Genomic DNA, 22,216 nt, shown 5'->3' on the forward strand with positions numbered 1-22,216 from the left:
AATCCCAGCACTTTGGGAGGCCCAGGCAGGCAGATCACCTGAGGTCAGGAGTTCAAGGCCAGCCTGGCCAACATTGTGAAACCCCAGCTCTACTTAAAAAAAAAAAAAAACACACACACAAAAATTAGCTGAGTATGGTGGCAGGCGCCTGTAGTCCCAGCTACTCAGGAGGCTGAAGCAGAAGAATCACTTAAACCCAGGAAGCGGAGGTTGCAGTGAGCCAAGATTGTGCCATTGCACTCCGGCCTGGGTGACAAAAGTGAAATTCCTTCTCTCCATGTGTTATTATTACACAGTTATAAAAACAAAAACAGCACGGAACTGGCATAAAAACACAGACCAATAGAACAGAATAAAGAAGCTATCAGTAGGTTGGGTGCAGTGGCCCATCCCTCTAATCCAAGCATTTTGGGAGGCCAAGGCGGGAGGACCACTGGAGCTCAGGAGTTCGAGATGAGCCTGGGCAACATGAAACACTGTCTCTATGAAAACTACAAAAAATTAGCCAGGCACGGTGGTGTGCACCTGGAGTCCCAGCTGCTTGGGTAGTCGAGGTGGGAGGATCGCTTGAGCCTGGTAGGTCAAGGCTGCAGTGAGCCAACATCACACCACTGCATTCCAGCCTGGAGAACAAAGTGAGATCCTGTCTCAAAACAAAGACAAAAACAAAAACAAAAACAAAACAAAAAACAGAACAAAAAACTATCAATAAATCCATGCATTTACAGCCAGCCCATTTTTGGTAAAGCTATCAAGAACATACAATGGGGAAAGGATACTCTCCTGTTCAATAAATGCTGCCAAGAAAACTAGATGTCTATTGCAGAAGAATGAAACTACACCCGTATAAATCATATATAAAAACCAAAATAGATTAGACTTAAATATGAGACCTGAAACTATGAAACATTTGGGAAACATTTCAGGACACTGGTCTAGGCAGAGATTTTTTCTGAGTAAAACCTCAAAAGCACAGGCAATGAAAGCAAAAATTGCCAAATAGAATTACACCAAGCTGAAAAGCTTCTGCACAGCAAAGAAAACAATCAACAAAGTGAAAAGACAACCTAAAGAATGGGAGAAAATATTTGCAAGCTACCCATCCAGCAAAGGATTAATAACCGCAATACATAAAGAACTCAAACAACTTAGTAACAAAAAAGAATCCTACTACAAAATGGACAAAATATCTGAATGGACATTTCTCAAAAGATGACATACGAATGGCCAACAGGTATATGAAAAAATGCTCAATATTACTAATCATCAGAAAAAAGGAAGTCAATACCATAATGAGGTATCGTTGCACCCCAGTTAAAATGACTAATAGTCATTTTATTTATTTATTGCTGGAATAGTCATTTCCAGAAAAAGATGGAAAATAAATGCTTGTGGGCATACAGATAAAGGGGAATGCTCATACACCCTTGGTGGGAATGCAAATTAGTATAGCAGCTATGGAAAACAGTATGGAGGTTCCTCAAATAATTAAAAATAGAACTACCATATGATCTAGCAATCCCATAGCTGGGTATATATACAAAAGAAAGAAAATCAGTATATCAAAGAGATATCTGCACTCCTACATTTATTGCAGCTCTATTCACAACAGCTAAGATATAGAATTGATATAAGTATCCAACAATGGATAAATAGCTAGAAGAAAAGGTTTGAATGTTTCCAACACAAATAAATGATAAATGTTTGAGGTGATGAATATCCCAATTACCCTGATTTGATTGCTACACATTGTATGCACATATCAAAATATCACATGCACCCCATAAAAATGTACAACTATCATGTATCAATAAAATACCCATAGAATATACAAAAAAGAAACTAACAGAAAACAATTTAAAATATTTTAAATGACAATAACAATTAAATGACAATTAACAATAATGTTAGCCTATAAAGCTATTTTCTAAAACAATTTGGTAAGGAGAGTGGCATTGTTTTATAATTCTACAAATCTCTTTAATGTTTAGCTTGATAGGAGGCAGCTGAATTACCATACCTGCTTCTGCATTCAACTTGCTGCAATACATATTGTAAAACCTGGCTTCACACAGGTAGATATTTGGAAAAAGAGGGGTATTTAATAGCTTTTTCAGATAATAGTGTGCTTTGATATTATACCAAACATTGATGAAGTAGTTGAAGGATACTGGTTCTTAGTCAATTCTCATAAAAATTACCGCTTAAAACTATGACATTATTGGAGCACAATACCAAAAACTAATCAGGTCTCTGTACTATGTCTTACAAATTTAATATAAGCCTTTTAGAGGCCGGAGTCATATTCCCTTACTTTCCTGCCCAAAGCATCCATTCCTGTTTCTTCCTCCAAGGCTTCAGGCTACAGGGCAGAAGACAGAAGATCTCCTGGCCTCCATGAAACTTCGCTTATTTAGAAATTCAGGGTTGGTAAAAGGTCGTTGGTTTTTCTTTTCACTCCTAGGCTAAACCCTGCTTAGGTGTTTTAAAATAGGGTTCATAATTGAGTTCTCAGGTGAGAATGATTTTCTTCTCAATGAAAAGATTTTTTTTTCCTATTAGATTCATCTATATATGGTTGTTTCTCAAAACTCAGAGGGTAATAAAGGAGGAGGCAAGATAGAGGGTTTTTATTGAAAGTAGGTTATGCAAACTTGGCTTGAAAGGTACTTATCATTTTTAAAATTATGCCTAATGATGCATCAAATACAAAAACATATAATACATCAATAGTCAACCCTTTCCCCATAAGGCAAAGTTATTGAGAAATGTTTATTTTTCGTCTTGTAATGGCTAATCCAGGTAATAATATGAAAGCAAATGGAAAATTCACATTGCTTCTTTCATTGCTTCTGTCCCTTAAACCTGTTAATCTTTCAGAACCACATTACTGAGGTGCTGGCCTGTGCATGGAAACAGAATGATATCCAGGTCTTACAGGTCCAGGGCCCAGTGGACAGACAGGCCCTGGTCCTCCACGCTGGCCACCATGTCTTCGATGGCATTCCAGTCCAGCTTGCTGAGGATGCTGCCAGTGCTCTCAGACACGCTGTCCACACCGCCCACCCCAAAAGGATGCTCTGGCTCTTCCTCTTCAGTTGGAGACAAGTCCTATTAAATTGAAAAGACAATTGTGGTCCTAGCCCCTAAAAACAAACAAAAAAACAAAAACAAAAAAACCTGGAACGTGAACTAAGCTTTCCAAAAATTCTAGAGTTGCTCATCCATCAAAAGGCTGAAGGAAATGTGCCAGGAAATAGGGCTGTGATTGCCCAGCACATCCAGATGGACAAGAGCTGAACATCATCTCACGCAACGAGATGCTGGCACCGGATCTGAAGACAGGGCAGAACGGATGTTGATACTTGTAGTAGGATTTTATGTTCTTACATTTTGGTCATTTTTTAGTTAAAAAATACAGTCACAGAGAAGTCTGAAAGACAAATGCTGGAGTACTAAGCCAAAAGGGAAGATGCTTTGCATCACGATTTCAAACTGACCTAACAACTTTTCAGTATTTCCACATCCCACAAAAAACAAACTAAAAAACAAACAAACAAACAAACAAAAAACCTGAAGAACATAGAGCAATCACTAGACAAACAAAATCTAGAACAATGCTTACTTGTAGAAGGGAATTGTGACTCTCATGAAGAATCTTATGGATTTCTGAAGGTATCGTCCAGGGACTCACCACAGTCTCCTCTCTTTCATACTCCACACACATCTGCTTGGTTTGAGGTGCAAGCCCAGCACTTCCATGTTTTTTTGTATGCTGCAGACTACGACATGGAGCATTAGAGCCTTTTAAGGGATAAGAACAAAGCACACATTGGGATTGATTCATTCATTCATTCATTTGTTAATTGTGACTTTTATCATCAAAGCCAAGGTAGTCACATTTTAAATAACATTTGAATCACAAGGTCTGGAAATGGTTCACTTTAGGGTTCAAACAATTCCTGTCCTGTCACTGTACGAGATGGAAACTGAATTTCAGCCTTCTTTGGATTTGAAAACTATTAGTAATTAATCTTTAAGACAAGAAAATCTAGGGAGGAGAGGCCACAGATATAACAGGAACGATGGAGAGGTCTTGACACCAAAGTTGGGTGAACTCTGAGACCTGGGCCTTCCCTGTCTTTTACAGAAAGTCTTGTGAAAACTTCTTAGAAGCAATGTTTTGGGCATCTTCACCCAGGCTTAATGCTTACAATCTGCCTTTAGGCAAAGACATCACAGTGAGTGTGGTGACAATACATTATGACCCTCTTTCTTCTTACTGCATATATCAGTATTTGTTGAAAAGAAATTTTCATTCCAGCTAATGCCCAGAGGCAGCTTAGTAAACCCACAAACCAATAAGGTTTCTCTGCACAAAGCCCTAGAGGAGCCTACCTCACCTAACACAATGTTCCAAAGCCAATATCACAGTATGTTCTACCCTTCGAGGTGATTTCATGAAGAAACACCCAAGACATGGGACAAGATGGGAAGTAAATATAGATCCCAAACAAGCAGTCATGTGGCTCCCTGAAGAGGGGAGAAGAGGTATGACAATGCTGAAGTTTGGGCCCTCTTTGTCTTTTGTAACTCTACCAACCTTATGTACTTGAAGCTGAAGATATCTCCAAGAAATAAAGCCCCCAAAATAATCACAGCACACACTCTGGCATTTAGTATAGGCTAATAAGCACTTTTACATTCAGTCCCTTGAACTTACCAGACATTCATGCCTGGTCTTTAGATTTTCTAACACACCTCTGCTCTCCCTAGCTAACTTCATTTAGTTCCATGGCTTTAAATATCACCTACATGCTGACAACTCTCTAAAACCTGTACCTCCAGTCTCATAAAGCTAATTGCCCCTTCTTAAAATCTTTGCTTGGATGTGCAATAAACATCTGAACTTTAACATGTCCAAAACCACACTGTTAATTTTTACCCCTAAACTGCCCTATCCCAGGAAATGCTCAGGTTAAAATCCAGTACATCTTTTTTTTTTTTTGAGACGGAATCTCACTCTGTCCCCAGGCTGGAATGCAGTGGTGCAATTTCGGTTCGCTGCAACCTCTGCCTCCCGGATTCAAGCGATTCTCCTGCCTCAGCCTCCCAAGTAGCTGGGATTACAGGCATGCACCACCATGCCCAGCTAATTTTGGTATTTTTAGTAGAGATGGGGTTTCACCATATTGGCCAGGCTGGTTTGGAACTCCTGGCCTCAAGCGATCGGCCTGCCTCAGCCTCACAAAGTGCTGGGATTACAGGAGTGAGCCACTGTGCCCAGCCTCATCCTTCTTTCTTATACATGCCACATCCAATCCATCAGCAAGTCCTAATTTTGTCTATCTTCAAAATACATCCCAAATCAAATAGTTTCCTCCCATCTCCATTGTTAAAACCCTAGCCCAAGCAATCCATCCTTGTATGCCGTCTTCTGTTCTTTTTTTCCACATGTTCTAAAACATAAATTATATTATCTCTCTGCTTAATTCCCTAAAATGGAGTCTCACTGGATCTCAAGTAAAATCCAAACTCCTTGCCTTAGCCTACAGTATCTAGCCCATCTCTCCCACCATATCTCTCGTCACCTTTCCACACTGATCTTTTCTGTCATACCAACTTTGTTTCTGTACCAGGACTCTGAACTTTCTGTTCTGCCTTATCTTTATATAACAATCTCACCAGAACTTTGAACTTCTGCCTGAAACTGTTCTGCCTTATCTTTACCTAACAATCTCCTTTTCATCATTCAAGATCTTCACTCCAACATCACCTTCTCTTTTTCTAAATTTTTATTCATTTAATTTTTAATTTGCTTCATACTAAGAGCTGGAGTAAGAGTTTCACCTTCTCAAAGAGACCTTTAACCACCCTTGCTAGAGTCCACCTAGCCAGCCTCATTCTCCCTTATTTATGTGCTGCTTTCTGTGTTGTTCATGCGTAACAGTGCCTGGTATGTAGTAGGAACTCAATGGGCAGTTGCTGAGTGAATACTCTTCCTGACAGTCCTATGGAGAAACCATTATTATCCCCATTTTGCAAATGAGGAAAGTGAGGCTTAGAGAGGTTATGTAATTGGCCCAAGATGATGTAGATGATCCACCCCAGAACCTGGGCTAATGTATTAACTTCTTTTTTTTTTTTTTTTTTGAGATGGAGTCTCGCTCTGTCGCCCAGGCTGGAGTGCAGTGGCACTATCTTGGCTCACTACAACCTCCGCCTCCCGGGTTCACGCCATTCTTCTGCCTCAGCCTCCCGAGTAGCTGGGACTACGGGCACCCGCCACCACGCCTGGCTAATTTTTTGTATTTTTAGTAGAGATGGGGTTTCACCGTGTTAGCCAGGATGGTCTCAATCTCCTGACCTTGTGATCTGCCTGCCTCAGCCTCCCAAAGTGCTGGGATTACAGGCGTGAGCCACCACGCCCGGCCAATGTATTAACTTTCTATTCTTTTTTTGTTTTGAGACAGAGTCTCGCTCTGTCACTCAGGCTGGAGTGCAGTGGCATGATCTCGGCTCACTGCAAGCTCCACCTCCCGGGTTCACACCATTCTCCTGCCTTGGCCTCCTGAGTAGCTGGGACTACAGGCACCCGCCACCATGCCCAGCTAATTTTTTTTTTTTTATTTTTAGTGGAGACGGGGTTTCACGGTGTTAGCCAGGATGGTCTTGATCTCCTGACCTCATGATCCGCCCGCCTCGGCCTCCCAAAGTGCTGGGATTGTACAGGTGTGAGCCACCGTGCCCGGCCTAACTTTCTATTCTTTAGGGTGAAGGAAGAATAATACTTAGAGGGACCTTTAAGATCATCTTCATATCTATAAATAAAATATGAATAGATCTATTAATTTGGATCCGCAAAGTGGCAGCTTTCCAAAAGCTTCTTCCTGGATTAGTGCCAAAGGGAAGGGTACAGTGGTACAGACAGCTTAGGGATTTTTCTTTTGACTAGCCCCAAGAGTCTGAAAAAGAAACAAAGCTAACATCATTTGGTAGCACCTGCCACTGTAATATCCAATGTGAGAGCTATGCTCTAGTTGAAAAGGTTTGACATTTTTTCTGCTACTTAAAGACATCACAGAGTATTTTGAAATGCCACTGAAAGCTCCATGTTAAAATAATTATTTCAGTAAATATTAATAAGGAACAAATTTTGAAAAACCATATAAAGGAAAAAAATCTACGAGCAGATGACAGGAATGCATATGTGAACAAACACTGTGTTTAAAAAAAAAACAGCCGTTAAAACAGAAAAAGTGAGACTGAAAGAGAAACCAATGAGTGGTTAAGCAACATAACCGCAAGAGTAGGCTTCCACTTCAAAGTAGATGGGAACAAGTGGAGGTGGGGTGCTGAAGTTATTCCTTCAAGTATTCACGATATGACTAGAGATCAACAAAGGCTACAAACATCAACTAATCCCAAACTCATCTTGGCTACAATTAATTTGGCATCTAGACATCGACATTGTTGTTTTGTCCAAATGAACATAATTATTGTGATCTAGAAAGAATGACAAATCAAACCACCACCTACTCTGCTAAAATTACAGTTAAGAGTCTTGCATTTTAGGATAAATCTTCACCTATGGGGTATTACAAACCTTGAGAGGCTATCACTGGGTTTCTCTCACCTTGCTTTACCTAGAGATGGCTTTGTAATTTCCTTCCTTTCAGATCATAATGCATTTTTCCAGGGTTTATCTGGGATATCCAATTTGAGATAAAAATATAATGAGAAAAGTTCTGTGAAACTGAGCATGCATAAGTCTTTTCAAGGTAAAGTGTACCTGCCCCATTGGACAGTGAAAGCTTTCTGAAATGAAAGGTAAGTTATAGAACAAGAAGACACCCCATAGCAGAAACCAGGCTGCCAAGTACACTGGCTTCCCTCAGAAAGGAAGTACTCTTTCTCTAGGACGGTGGGCACTGACACTCAGTTTCTTTATAACATAACACCAAACAGTGTCTACAGAGTCTAGCCTGAGAAATCTGAAACTGGATGATAAAACTAAACCTATTACCTCCATCATTCCCAAAGAAAATCCTCTTTCTTTTCTTGCTCTACTCGTGTCAATTTGTGAGTCACAGTCTAGCTAAGCACTTAAGCTAGAAACTTGGAGTCATACACATTTCTAACTTTCAGAGGCAGGGTTACCATTGAACAACGAAACAAATACCTACAGCTTTCTATGGGCAAGGCCTCATGTTAGATTATAACGACTTCAAGAACACAAAACCCTCGATCTCCGGGACTTTCAAAAACAAAACAATATAATGGTACATGTAATTTCAACTGTTTTTAGAGGTAACATTGTATTTGGGGAGCATTTTATCTGTTGAACTAGACATTGCTAGATATTTGCTTTGAAAAGAATAAAAAGCTATTGAGTACTCTAGACTAGAAAACAATTCATAATGGGTAAAAAGGAAAGACTTTGAAAGAGAGAAAAGCTAGCATGGGATTTAGAAGCTGGTATGGTTTGGCTGCGTTCCCAGCCAAATCTCATCTTGAATTGTAGCTCCCATAATTCCCACGTGCTGTGGGAGGGACCAGGTGGGAGGTAATTGAATCATGGGGGCAGTTACCTTCATGCTGCTGTTCTTGTGAGAGTGAGTTCTCATGAGATCTGATAGTTTTATAAAGGGGAGTTCCCCTGAATACGCTCTTTTGCCTGTCACCATGTAAGACTTGCCTTTGCTTCTCCTTTGCCTTTTACCATGATTGTGAGGCCTCCACAGCCATGTTAAACTGTGAGTCCATTAAACTTCTTTCCTTTTAAATTACCCAGTTTCAGGTATGTATTAGCAGCATGAGAACAGACTAATACACAAGCACAGGAAATGATGCTTCGAGGATTCAAAGTGATCCAAATGACCAGAGGCTTGGGTTTTAACACATACATGGGGGAAAGAGTAGAAAAAGTACCCAATAGCTCTTCTAGAAAATACCGCCACAGATATTAAAAAGTTGATACATGAGTTAAACAATGGATTAGACATAGGTAAAAAGAGATGGGGTAAACTGAATGATGGATCTGCAAAGTAATGAGTTAGCAGTAGAGAAAGAGGCATAATACCAAGGCTAGGCTAATTACTTCATATTTCTCATCATTTTTCACAGTACATATAAACTAGTGGGGTTTTTTTGTTTTGTTTTGTTTTGAGACAGAGTCTCACTCTGTCGCCAGGCTGGAGTGCAGTGGTGCAATTTCGGCTCACTGCAACCTCCGCCTGCTGGGTTCAAGTAATTCTCCTGCCTCAGCCTCCCGAGTAGCTGGGACTACAGGCACGTGCCACCACACCCAGCTAATTTTTGTATTTTTAGTAGAGATGGGGTTTCACCCTGTTGGCCAGGATGGTCTCAATTTCTTGACCTCGTGATCCAACCACCACAGCCTCCCAAAGTGCTAGGATTATAGGCGTGAGCCACCGCACCCAGCCAAATTAGTGGGTTTTTAAAAAATCATTATCCCTACCAAATTTAGTTCTTTTCTCTCAATGGGGATAACTGCACAGATTTTGTTGGATTTAATATGAGGATCAAGTGAGATAATGCACATGAGGTGTGAACACAATGCCTGGCATAGAGTAAGTGCTCTATACCTGTTAGCTACTATTGTTATTGTTTTAAGGAGATCTGAACAGGTCATTTAACTTCTCTAAGTCTGTTCTCATAGTAAGACATGGATAATAGTTACCCTGTTTACCTACCAAGGTTGTTACATATATCCTCACTATTATAACCTGTATTTTCCAGGTGAGAAAATTAAGAATACATAAATGGGTTAGAAATTTGCGTAAGGTTACAGAGTAAGTGGTTAACTTGATTCCATAAAGCTACTCCAAAACTTCTTCTCTGAACCACTGTAGCACAGAGCCACACCCTTCATTCTGAAGTCTATATTTGAAATGGAGTGATTTATAATTTTTTAAAATTTAGTATTAAGGGCCAGGCACAGTGGCTCATGCCTATAATCACAGGACTTTGGGAGGCTAAGATGGGCGGATCACCTGAGGTCAGGAGTTCCAGACCAGCCTGGCCAACATGGCAAAACCCCATCTCTACGAAAAATACAAAAATTAACCGGGCGCAGTGGTGGGCACCTGTAATCCCAGCTACTGGGAAGGCTGAGGCAGGAGAATCACTTGAACCCGGGAGTGGAGGTTACAGTGAGCTGACATTGCACCAGTGCACTCCAGCCTGGGCAACAGAGTGAGACTCTGTCTCAAAAAAAAAAAAAAAAGAAAATTCAGTATTAAGTCTAAAAACTTTATCTTCTTTATCCCTTACCTTTTTGGAAGGTAACTGGAGACTGCATAGCCTTTCTTACTGCTGCTTTGGCTCCACCAGCTTTTTTCTGTATGGTGAAAGTGGCAGTTCCTGTACAGAGAGACAAACATTATTAACCTTCCATAGACATCCATGATTTTTATATATATTGTGAGTTATTTGAGGACAGACACCTTGGTGATCAGCTTTGAATGTGCTGACCAAGCCCTATTCACAGTAGGGGCCCAGTAAATGGTGGCTGGTTTGAACCAAGGCGGCAAAACTTAAGTGCAGTTTGACACCTGGTATCCTTCAAGCACAGCCATACTCTTTTTTCAAATGGCAAATGTGTTTTGACATCTCTGGCAACTGGAAAAGCTAGGGACATAATAAGCCTCTTAGCAGTAAACACCTAGACAAAATGCCAAGTTAAATTTTATCAACAGAATGATTAGTTTCTTAAACTCAAAGATTAATAACAACCATTTACTTCCATGGTATGCAGTATCTCTTATTAATATAATCCTCAACAACTCTATGAGGTAGGTTTCAAATAACTTATCTGAGGGCAAAAATCAGCAGCAGAGCTGGGATATAAACCTAAGTTTAGAGGATTTTAAAACTTAGACTTTTCTTTTTTTTTTTTTGAGATGGAGTCTCACTCTGTCACCAGGCTGGAGTACAGTGGCGCGATCTCCACTCACTGCAACCTCCACCTCCCAGGGTCAAATGATTCCCCTGCCTCAGCTTCCCGAGCAGCTGGGACTACAGGCACACACCACCATGCCCGGCTACTTTTTTTTACTTTTAGTAGAGACGGGGTTTCACCATGTTGGCCAGGATGGTCTTGATCATCTGACCTCATGATCCGCCCACCTCAGCCTCCCAAAGTGCTGGGATTACAGGCGTGAGCCACCATGCCCGGCCGACTTTTACTTTTTTATGCCTAAGATGCCTCTCAGTTACTAATCATATAATCTTTGTATTGTAGTTGACAGAACTAAACATAAAACAAGCAACAATAACACAAACTACTCCTGGCCAGGCATGGTGGCTTATGCCTGTAATTCTTGCACTTTGGGAGGCCAACATGGGAAGATTGCTTGAGCCCAGGAGTTTGGGAACAGCCTAAGCAACATGGCAAGACTCTGTCTCTACGAAAAAATTTAAAAATTACCCGGATGTGGTGGTGCACATCTGTAGTCCCAGCTATTCAAGAGGCTAAGATGTCTCACACTACCAGGCACGGTGGCTCACGCCTGTAATCCCATCACTCTGGGAGGCCAAAGCTGGCGGATCACTTGAGGCCAAGAGTTTGTGACCAGCCTGGCCAACATGGTCAAACCCTGTCTCTACTAAAAAATACAAAAATTAGTTGGGCATGGTGGTGCAAGCCTGTAGTCCCCGTTACTCCGAAGGCTGAGGCAGGAGAATTGCTTGAACCTAAAGGGCAGAGGTTGAAGTGAGGTGAGATCACGCCACTGCACTCCAGTCTGGGTGACAGAGCAAGACTCTGCCTCAAAAAAAAAGGCTGAAGTGGGAAGATCATCTGAGCCAGGGAGGTCAAGGTTGCAGTGAGCCATGATCACGCCACTGCACTCCCGTCTGGGCGACAGAATGAGTTCCTGTGTCCAAAAAAAAAAAAAAGTTCCTAACAGTATGGAAGCAGGGCTGAAGAAATTAGCCAAAAACTACATACTGCTTTACAAGATAGAAAGCAACATACAGTCAAACTCCCAAGTATATTCAGAAAAACTCTTCATTTACAACTGAACTACAGTGAATTTGCAAATCTTGATAGAGCCTCACCTCCCCACATGTGCAATGACTGAACTTGACCTATGTGAGTTCAGGTTATCTGTATCACTGACTAGGAAAAGGTCTGGAATCAGTCTTGCCTGGGTTTTCCTCCATTCTCCCAAACACTGGGGGACCTGAAACTTCTGAATGTAGCCAGGTGAAATGGTTGGGTCTGGGTGTGACAGAGGCCACAAGAACAAGGGGAGCCACAGCCTGTTCTACTGAGGCAGAGAAGTCAGAATATCCACAACCACTCAAGCTGCCTCTTTTATCTTTGCCTTAAAAGACAGGACAATAGCCAGGCATATGGTATTATTCTCTGACATGGTATAAATACTATAATACCTGCCTATTAATATCCTTGAACAATAATTTGTTTATAAATAGCTATGCTTAGGCAAAAAGCTCAATAACCATTTTTTCCATTTATCCATTTGTTCAATGTTCGAGTATTTCATCTGTTCAACATGAGGGGTAATAGGAAGAAGAGCAAGGGAATACTGCTGCAAAGCATTTAATCTAGTATGGGGCATGAAGTTTACAGGTAACAATAACAGGACGCCTGTTGTAGTGCTTCAAGAGGGACATAAACACGTGGTTAAGGGTTCAAAGAACAGAAAAATAACTGCTTTAGCCACCATTATCTCTAATTTTCATAGCAACCATGCAGATTAAATATTAGCCTCAATTTAGAAATGAGAATGTAGAATATTAAATTGATTATATCAGCGTGGACTAACTAAAGAATTGCAATTAGGAATGTCTTCAGACACACAGAAGTGAGACATTCAAGGTATAAAGGAGCACAAATCATGGCATGTGGTTGGAAAACAAGCTGCTGAGCAGCACAGGTTCTATGGGGAAAGGAAGTCAAGGAAGCAGGAAAACACACAGATGATGCCTTGAAGGCCAAGCAGAGGGTCTAGACGTTTGTGTGTGGGTATGAGTGTTGCTGAGGGCTTCTGAGCCCAGGAGTAGCAGGAGCACCTCCTCAAGCATAATCCAGCAAGGGCAGGTGAGATTAACGGAAAGACGGGCTAAGGCCATAGCAACCGTCAAAGCACAAGGTAAAAATAAAGACTTGAAATTGAACACATATAACAGGAAGACATATTTCCATATAATTCAAGACTTTTTCATCAGATGTTAAGAAACCATGGCTCAGGTTTTTAAAACCTTGACAATTTTAGATATGTATTTAATTCTGGCAAATATATCAGGTACAAAATAAGATTTTTTTTATAAAAGCATGGTTCACTATTTTGAAATTTCAGTTTTAAAAGAGCAGTATTTTCTTACTGTAATTTGTCAATCAAAAAAGCCAAGAGCTGGTCAGGCATGATAGCTCACACCTGTAATCCCGGCACTTTGGGAGGCTGAGGTGGGTAGATGCTTGAGCTCAGGAGTTCAAGACCAGCCTGGGCAACACAGCAAGACCCCCCATCTCTACAAAAAATGAACAAATAAACAAAAATTAGCCGGCCATGGTGGCACACGCCTATAATCACAGCTACTCGGGAGGCTGAGGTGGGAGATGGCTCTTGAGCCTAGGAGACAAAGGTTGCAGTGAGCCAAGATCACGGCACAGCACTCCAGACTGGGCAACACACTGTGTCTCAAAAAAAAAAAAAAAAAAAGCCAAGAGCTAACCAAACAACGAAGGGTTCCATCTAAAGAATTGGGATTTATGGAAATTTCCATTTTCTAAATTGAGGCAGCATACTGAAGTGTTGGTTCTATGTGTGTAGGCTCTAGACCCACACTCGGATTAAATCTTGGCTCTACCACTTCCTAGTTGTATGATCTTGGGCAATTATTTAAGCTTTCTCTGACTTGGTTTCCTTGTCTTTAAAGTGGGAACATAATAGCACCTATCTCACAGGGTTGTAATTAAAGAAAATAAACAGAACCTGCCACATAATTAGTTGTTATTTTACTTTTTTTTTTTTTGAGACAGAGTCTCACTCTGTCGCCAAGCTGGAGTGCAGTGGCGCGATCTCAGCTCACTGCAACCTCCGCCTCCTGGGTTCAAGCAATTCTCCTGCCTCAGCCTCCAGAGTAGCTGGGACTACAGGCGCACACCACCACGCCCAGCTAATTTTAGTATTTTCAGTAGAGACGGGGTTTCACCATGTTGGCCAAGATGGTCTCAATCTCTTGACCTCGTGATCTGCCCACCTCGGCCTCCCAAAGTGCTGGGATTACAGGCGTGAGCCACCGCGCAGGGCCTATTTTACATTTTTAAATGTATACATTTATAATACATGTCAGCTATTATAATACGTTGTTAATATATAAATATATTACAAATAACTATGTTTTACTTTAGTAATCAAAACTCAGATATCGCACAATTAAAGAAAGGTGTAAATAATGGGCATATCTTGAAATGTGGAAAATAATTTTCAAAGGATAAAAACATGACATTATTTCAATCTGAGCTTCTTAGCATTCCTATTCTGTGATGTATTCATCCTGCAATCTATCAGAACTTGATTTGTTCAAATGCCTATACCTTTAGCCAGATATACAAAAGAAACAGACTCCCAAAAAAGTTATACCCTACTAATACCCTGATTGTTCAATGCTATTAAAAAAAAAAAGCCATTCGGCTGGGTGTGGTGGCTCATACCTGTAATCCCAGCACTTTGGGAGGCCAAGGTGGGCAGATCACCTGAGGTCGGGAGTTCGAGACCAGCCTGACCAACATGGAGAAACCCCATCTCTTCTAAAAATACAAAATTAGCCAGGCATGGTGATGTATACCTATAATCCCAGCTATTTGGGAGGCTGAGGCAGGAGAATCACTTGAACCTGGGAGGCAGAGGTTGCGGTGAGCGAAGGTCACACCATTGGCACTCCAGCCTGGGCAACAAGAGTGGAACTCCGTCTCAAAAAAATAAAAAATAAAAGAAAGCCATTCAAGGCCGGGCGTGGTGGCTCACGCCTGTAATCCCAGCACTTTGGGAGGCCGGGGCGGGCGGATCACCAGGTCAGGAGATCAAGACCATCCTGGCTAACACAATGAAACCCTGTCTCTACTAAAAAAAATACAAAAAATTAGCCGGGCGTGGTGGTGGGCGCCTGTAGTCCCAGGTACTTGGGAGGCTGAGGCAGGAGAATGGCGTGAACCTGGGAGGCAGAGCTTGCAGTGAGCCAAGATCTCACCACTGCACTCCAGCCTGGGCGACAGAGCGAGACTCTGCCTCAAAAAGAAAAAGAAAAAAAAAGCCATTCATTTAGGAAAATTCCTAGGGCCTTACTTCAAAGCAGAAAAAAAAAAAATTACAGCGAAGTCTTTATCAATGCCTTGCCTTCTGTTCAAATCAGAACTCCTTTTTACTAAGACTTATACCTTTTACTAATGAAAACACAACTTTGGAGACAAGAAGGAATAGGTCCAAATCAGACAATTTATAAAAAAGCTTTAAGTCTTACCATGTGGCCAAGGTGAGCCTTGAGGTTGCCCAAAAGACTTCCTCTTATGGATATAACTCGGTTTGGACATGTATTTGATTTTTCCAGGTCGATTTATTAGAAAACTGTGACCATGTTGATTCTCTCTATAGCAGAAATCACATAATTATTATATTCCTAGAATCTCATATCAGCGATAAACTTTAACATTTCAAAAAGCCCAAATTAAGCTGGGTACAGTAGTGCAAGCCTATAGCCCCAGCTACTGGCGAGGGTGGGACAGGAGGATCACTGGAACCCAGAGAGTCGAGGCTGTGGTGTGTCATGATTGCACCTGTGAATGCCACTACACTCCAGCCTGGGTGACAGAGCAAGACCCTGTTACTTTAAAGAAAAAACAGACCAAAATATAGCTCAGATTATATTCACTTGATACTGCCTAGTCTGTACCTCAGTGATGCACTTAACATATAACTCTCAACAAATTATTCTTTGTATCTCATACCTCAAACCTCATTTTTTCCACAAAACTTGTTTGTGGTTATCTCACTCCCCATTTCAAATTCTCCATATATTGGGCAGTTATATATGTATTTAATCCCTGCTTTATTCTAGAAAAGTCTCAACGGGAATCTTTGGTATTTGAAGTAAACTCTACACTACACACACAGATGATCTGATTACATCTGTGTTTGTGTTGGTAGTATCTCCTCTAGGCTCTTAAATTATGTGATTATGTTTACAATTCTAATAATTTATTTTGTCAAATGTGTTGATGCTTGACAACACTGTACTCCAATTCATGTTCACCCTATGATCACCAACAGATATTAATAGAACTTTGCATGTTTGTTTACCATATATAAGAAATTTTATACTTGGGTAGTTTTCTTCAGCATTCTATGTTTAGTTAATTCCTGCCTAATTAACTCATATATAACCCCTCTGCAGGTGATTAAAGTAAAATACATAATAGTAGCTACAGCTGAATGAGCATAACTGGGCAGGTCTGGGGTGGGTAGCAGAAAGGGAAGTGGTAAGCAGCTGGGGACTGGCTGTTTCTGAAAGAGAGAAGATGACACATGGGAAAATAGGATGAGCAGTTAGAAGGTGAATTACGGAGGCAAATATTAACAACAACTAAATAAAACAGGACTACACAGATACCAAATTTCATACTTCTGGAATACCTAAACACTCTGTAAGCTTAGTGAGAAATATAACACAATTTTTGCCTTTTTCCTTGGTGATTCTATCAATGTATAAAGACCTCATGATTATGAGGCTACTTTTTTCCCTTTACTTTATCATCATAACTCTAAGCAGGGTAAATGCAAATGCACTGAACTTAAGTCACGAAAGTGCTACATTTCTTCTTATCAGGCCTGACGTTATCTTGCCAAATGGCATGTGAAACCTTGTCTTACCCTCTTGGAGAAGGGCAGTGTTGACATCTGGAATACTGAGTAGGGCTGGGTTTGTTAGGCAATGGTTTCTGTGGTAGAGTTGGTAGCTGTACTGACTCAGATAACAGTTCATTCATCAGACCGTACGCTTGTGAGATTCGACGACTATAGTGTTCAGAGAGCAGCAATCTGTAGACAAAGAATTAAGCATCATTTATTAAGAGTCACTTTCAGTTCATCTATCCAGAGGGAATACAGTGTTTGAAGATCACCTAGCATGTTCTGGTTTTTTTTTTTTTTTTGAGACGGAGTTTCACTCTTGTCACCCAGGCTGGATTGCAATGGCGCGATCTCGGCTCACTGCAACCTCCGCCTCCCGAGTTCAAGCAATTCTCCTGCCTCAGGCTCCCAAGTAGCTGGGATTACAGGTGTCTGGCCACCATGCCCAGCTAATTTCACTTAGCATTTTCTTTCTTCAGCACTTCTAACATCCTTCTGTTCATCAGATTTCTGAAAATGATTAGGCAGTATTATTAAAGGTACTTGTAGTTATGGTCTCTGGAGTATTTCCCAAATGCATGTAAATATCTGGGTTGGGAAAGGGAGAACAGCAGAAATAAAAGTCATAAAAACTGAATGAAACACACACTATTTGAAAGCAAATTTGAAAAAAGGCTAGTGAGTCTCATCATTTTCCTTGCAGTGATATCTCCCATAATTCTGTTTATTGACAAAAAAGAGACTATTGTGAAAACAGAATTCCTAAGGCATTAATCTATGCCTCAGCTAAGGAAGTTAGAGAGAATACACAGGGTTACAGCTACCAAACTCACCTGTCTTTTTCATGCTTCATCTTTTGTCTCAGCCTTATTTCCCTTGAAGTCATGTAAAGCTGCATAAGAAATAACCAGTTGGTTCATTATTTTTCAATCCAAATAATTAAACCATTACACATAATTGTTATTTAGGAAACAGTACAAAACACTGTCGTGTTTGATGAAGCTTCCTACTCTAGCATAAAACATAAAAATGTTAAAACATCATGTAATTAAAGTAAAAACCAATTTAGGGAGGCTGCGGCGGGCGGATCACCTGAGGTCAGGAGTTCATGACCAGCCTGGCCAACATGGTGAAACCTGGTCTCTACTAAAAATACACAAATTAGCTGGGCGTGTGGCACATGCCTGTACTCTCAGCTACCTGGGAGGCGGAGGCTGCAGTGAGCTGAGATCGCGCCACTGCACTCCAGCCTGGGCAACAGAGCAAGGCTCCGTTTCAAAAAAATAAATAAATAAATAAAAATAATAAACCGATTTAATAAATGGAATGCAAAATCTATTTTACTAGTTCAATTAATATATTTTATTGAATTAATTAGGAGAGAACCTTATTTGGCTGCACTAAAAATGGAAAGTAGGAACATTTTAGGTGGAAGCACCTATGCTTTGTACTCAATCCTATAATTAACCTCACCAAGAGCTTGTTAATAAAGCAGAAATTAGACATTTAAAATTATCATTTTTATGTTTTAAAATGTTTATCAGAAACCTACTACAGTGAATTGACTGTGACTCATAAACTCTTCAAGTTATACACCAGAAGGCAAACAACAAATGTCAGACACATACGTATTATTCCAGAACATTAAGAACTGTTGGTGTGAGTTACATGTGAGGTTCTTTTCACACACAATTATGTATATAAAAATGGACACTCAGAAGTAAATTCACTTTTTCAAGGTTCTGTGGAGAAGTAGTCACTAGCAAATTAAAGGTCTTGTTGATTTCTAATAGAAATTCAAATGAAAATTTTAATTACATTAACACCTCACTAATCCCATCCCTTTACCCAAATAGAAGTTAAAAAACAAAACAAAAAAAAGTGTTTGCAATCCCGAATGAGACCACAAAATCTATGAACCAAGCAGTTCTTCAACCCTTAGAGTTTACTTATTTTGAGACAAGAGTGCACTCTGTTGCCCAGGCAGGAGTGCAGGGGCATGATCTTCTCAACTGGGCACAAGTGATCTTCTTACCTTGAGTAGTTAGGACTACAGGCATGTGCCACCACATCTGGCTAAATTTTCATTTTCTTATTTTTTTTTGTAGAGACAAGGTCTCACTATGTTGCCTAGGCTGGTCTTGAACTCCTGGCCTCAGGTGATCCTCCTATCATGGGCTCCCAAAGTGCTGGCATTACAGACATGAGCCACTATTCCTAGCCAATTTATTCTAAATTTGGACACAATTCTAACAATCTTGGGTATTTACTTCACTGACAGCGAGAAGGTAATGTCAGAACCCATTCTACATTAGGCTAGGGGAACACACACACACACACACACACACACACACACACACACTCTGTCTCTCTCAAACACATATGCACACACTTTAAGATTCTGGTCAGGTACCTCAGTAGCCCTGAAGGTCACTACCATGTCTCCTGGGCTATCAAGAAAACGTTACGTTAACACCAATATGCTCTTTTCAGAGACAGGTAAGTAAATTGCACACTTTAAACAACAGTTCACCTACTTTTGCACCATTTGGCGTTTTAATGGAATAGTTTATCTGAAAAATTCACCTAAAGAATTTGTTATCCTAATGATGCTGAAAAAAATGAAGGGATATTCTATTTTATTTCAGATTACAAAGTAAAAGATAAACTGTAATCTAAATGTAATTTTCATAGTAATGTGACTATCAAAGTAATAGTGCTTTGTTTTACCATCTGAAGAAAAATATACCTGACCTAGCCTGGTGATGTCTGTATTTAGGGCTCAGTAAACAAATGCTGAGTTTTAAAAACAGTTAAAAAAACAAAAACCACACACACAGAAGTGACATTGTTCTGTTGATACATGACTGGACAATAATTTTTTTGTATTCTTTGTAGGTAACTTATGAACAGAAAATTGAAGGGTTTTTTATTTGTTAGCTTTTGCTTTATTTGTAGACACAGGGTCGCCCTTTGTCTCCCAGGCTGGAGTGCAGTGGTGTGATCATAGCTCAATACAGTCTCAAACTTCTGGGCTCAAATGATCCTCCTGCCTCAGCCTCTAGAGTAGCTGGGACTACAGGTGTGTGCTACCACACCTGGCTAATCTTTTTTTTTCTTTTGTAGAGATGAGGTCTCATGATATTGCCCAGGATGCTCTCAACTCTTGGTCACAAGTGATCCTCTCACTTTGGTCTCCCAAAGTTTTCTAAGCAAATAAATTTTAAAAACTAAGTAAGGGAGCAGGCATAGAAGAGTGAGTTTTTAAAATGGCTTTAATACACATAGTTGGTTGTCACAACTGCCAATGACTCTCATTGAAAATTAAAGGAACAACTCCAATTGGTCACCCAATCACTCAACCTCCTCCTCTTGTTAAAATGCTATAGCCATCATTAGCCTGGGGGACAAGAAAATATTTAAGATAATTCAGTATAACTTGGTTAGCACAATATGCTGCAACATTTTAAGATAATTTATTAACTTTTCCTGACTTAAGTAAAACATTTACTTTTCTATATGCCAAATTACAAATGTATCCAAATTATGTTAATCTTTTTCTTAAAATTTTGCCAGGAAAGTAATTACACATATTCTGCAATTCCATTACCCTTGACATGGCAGACTTACTGGATTGCTTCTGGGACAGAAAGGATCATGTTCTTGCCCTCTCTTTTCTGCCAGCTCATTTAAGTACTTTGCCATTCTTTCTTTTCGTTTTCTTTTCATCCAGGCTTGAATCTCTCTTCTTTCCTTGTCAGTTCTTTGTGAATGTCTGCCAGAATAATGCTGAATTCTGAGAAATTTAACAAGCAAGACATCATTTGCTTTTAAATTTGTTAAGCAGATAAGATATATCATGACTAAACACTATTTATCCGGAAATATTTTGCCCCATCTTCAAAAGTAGTACATACTTATGTTCTCTAGTCAACTCACTTCAATTTGTTACCTGAACTCCACTGAAAACGGACTCAGAAAGCTAACAACTTCTTTATAACATTTACCTTAAACTCGATTTTCCCTTCTTCTTTAAACTCTATCTTACCTGAGTCTTTTCCTAACTCTCAGAAAACTATATAGCCTCCTGCATTGGCTCCTTTCTTCTCTGCTCACTGCTTCAAAATTAATATCTTAAAGGTTCTCCTTTTGACTTTTTTTAAACTTTTTAATTTTGTGGGTACATAGTAGATGTATATATTTATAGAGTACATGAGATATTTTGATACAGGTATGCAATGCATAATAAACACATCATGTAAAATGAGGAGGTTTCCACTTCTTTATCTATTAATATAACTTATTCCCTGCACTATCTCTATCACTTTCAAAACTTCTAATACACAGGGCTGGGCTCAGTGGCTCACACCTGTAATCCCAGAACTCTGGGAGGCCAAGGCAGGCAGACTGCTTTAGCCCAGGAGTTCAAGACCAGCCTGGGCAAGATGATGAGATGTCATCTCTATTAAAAAAAAAAAAAAATTAGCCAGGTTGAATGGCACATGCCTGTAATCCCAGCTACTCAGGACGCTGAGGTGGGTGGGAGGATCACTTGAGCCTGGGAGGTCGAAGCTGCAGTGAGCAGTGACTGTACCACTGCATTCTAGCCTGGGTGACAGAGGGAGACTGCCTCAAAAAAACAAAAAAATTGTAACACAGAGATGACTTCCAACAGCTGCCCTTATGGATCTACTCCCATGCTTAGGTTCATGCCACACCTTCCATAGTCTGGCCCAAATTAATGGACTAAGCATGGCAGGGATACTGTGAAAGGCCCATTGCTGCAAGACACAGGTGACTCTGTGGGTGACTTGGCCTGAGGTCTTACCATTGACCTGGCTGAAACATTCTTAAAACTACACAGTGCACTGAGACTCTGTCTCCCCTACCCTCTTTCCCTCTCCTTTACAGGGAGGGCTGAGAGCTGCATCACAGTCTGATGCTTCTCCTTACTTCTTCCCTGCATTCCGCCATCCTCTCACAAGCATTTTCCCCAGTAAATCTCTTCTACAGCTAATCCAACCTTAGCTTCTGCTTCTTGGAGGATCTGAACTAACACACGTGCAGTAGGAGTGGTCTGAGAAAATGGGTGGTGCAAAATGGGGATTTGGGGCAAGGTGCAGTGGCATGCACCTGTAGTCCCAGCTACTTGGGAGGCTGAAGTGGGACAATCGTGAGTTCAAGCCCAGCTTGGGCAAAATAGCAAAACTCCATCTCCAAAAAAGAAAATTTTAAAAAGCTTTTTTTTAAAAGATGGGGACTTGAGACAGATGCATCACCCAGTGATTGAAAAAGACACTCTCCTAAACAGAAGGCCA

At 40.4% G+C, this 22,216-nt stretch overlaps 1 protein-coding gene across 8 annotated transcripts in view; it reads right to left on the reverse strand.

Moving 5' to 3' along the window:
* Nucleotides 1-1,562: 1,562 nt before the first annotated feature.
* CPLANE1 (ciliogenesis and planar polarity effector complex subunit 1) overlaps nucleotides 1,563-22,216 on the reverse strand; it is a 143,631-nt gene continuing 122,977 nt past the window's right edge. For all 8 annotated transcript variants that reach the window (XM_055367734.2, XM_063700826.1, XM_055367732.2 and 5 more), the window contains 7 exons: nucleotides 20,529-20,694; nucleotides 17,732-17,790; nucleotides 16,920-17,087; nucleotides 15,514-15,638; nucleotides 10,297-10,386; nucleotides 3,626-3,804; nucleotides 1,563-3,111 (listed from right to left, as the gene is read on the reverse strand). In XM_055367734.2, coding sequence (XP_055223709.2) covers nucleotides 2,935-3,111; nucleotides 3,626-3,804; nucleotides 10,297-10,386; nucleotides 15,514-15,638; nucleotides 16,920-17,087; nucleotides 17,732-17,790; nucleotides 20,529-20,694 — 964 coding nt within the window. In that variant the 3' untranslated portion in view covers nucleotides 1,563-2,934. The remainder of the gene's footprint in view (nucleotides 3,112-3,625; nucleotides 3,805-10,296; nucleotides 10,387-15,513; nucleotides 15,639-16,919; nucleotides 17,088-17,731; nucleotides 17,791-20,528; nucleotides 20,695-22,216) is intronic.

This window comes from Gorilla gorilla, chromosome 19 (assembly GCF_029281585.2).
Source record: "Gorilla gorilla gorilla isolate KB3781 chromosome 19, NHGRI_mGorGor1-v2.1_pri, whole genome shotgun sequence".
Lineage (NCBI taxonomy): Eukaryota > Metazoa > Chordata > Mammalia > Primates > Hominidae > Gorilla > Gorilla gorilla.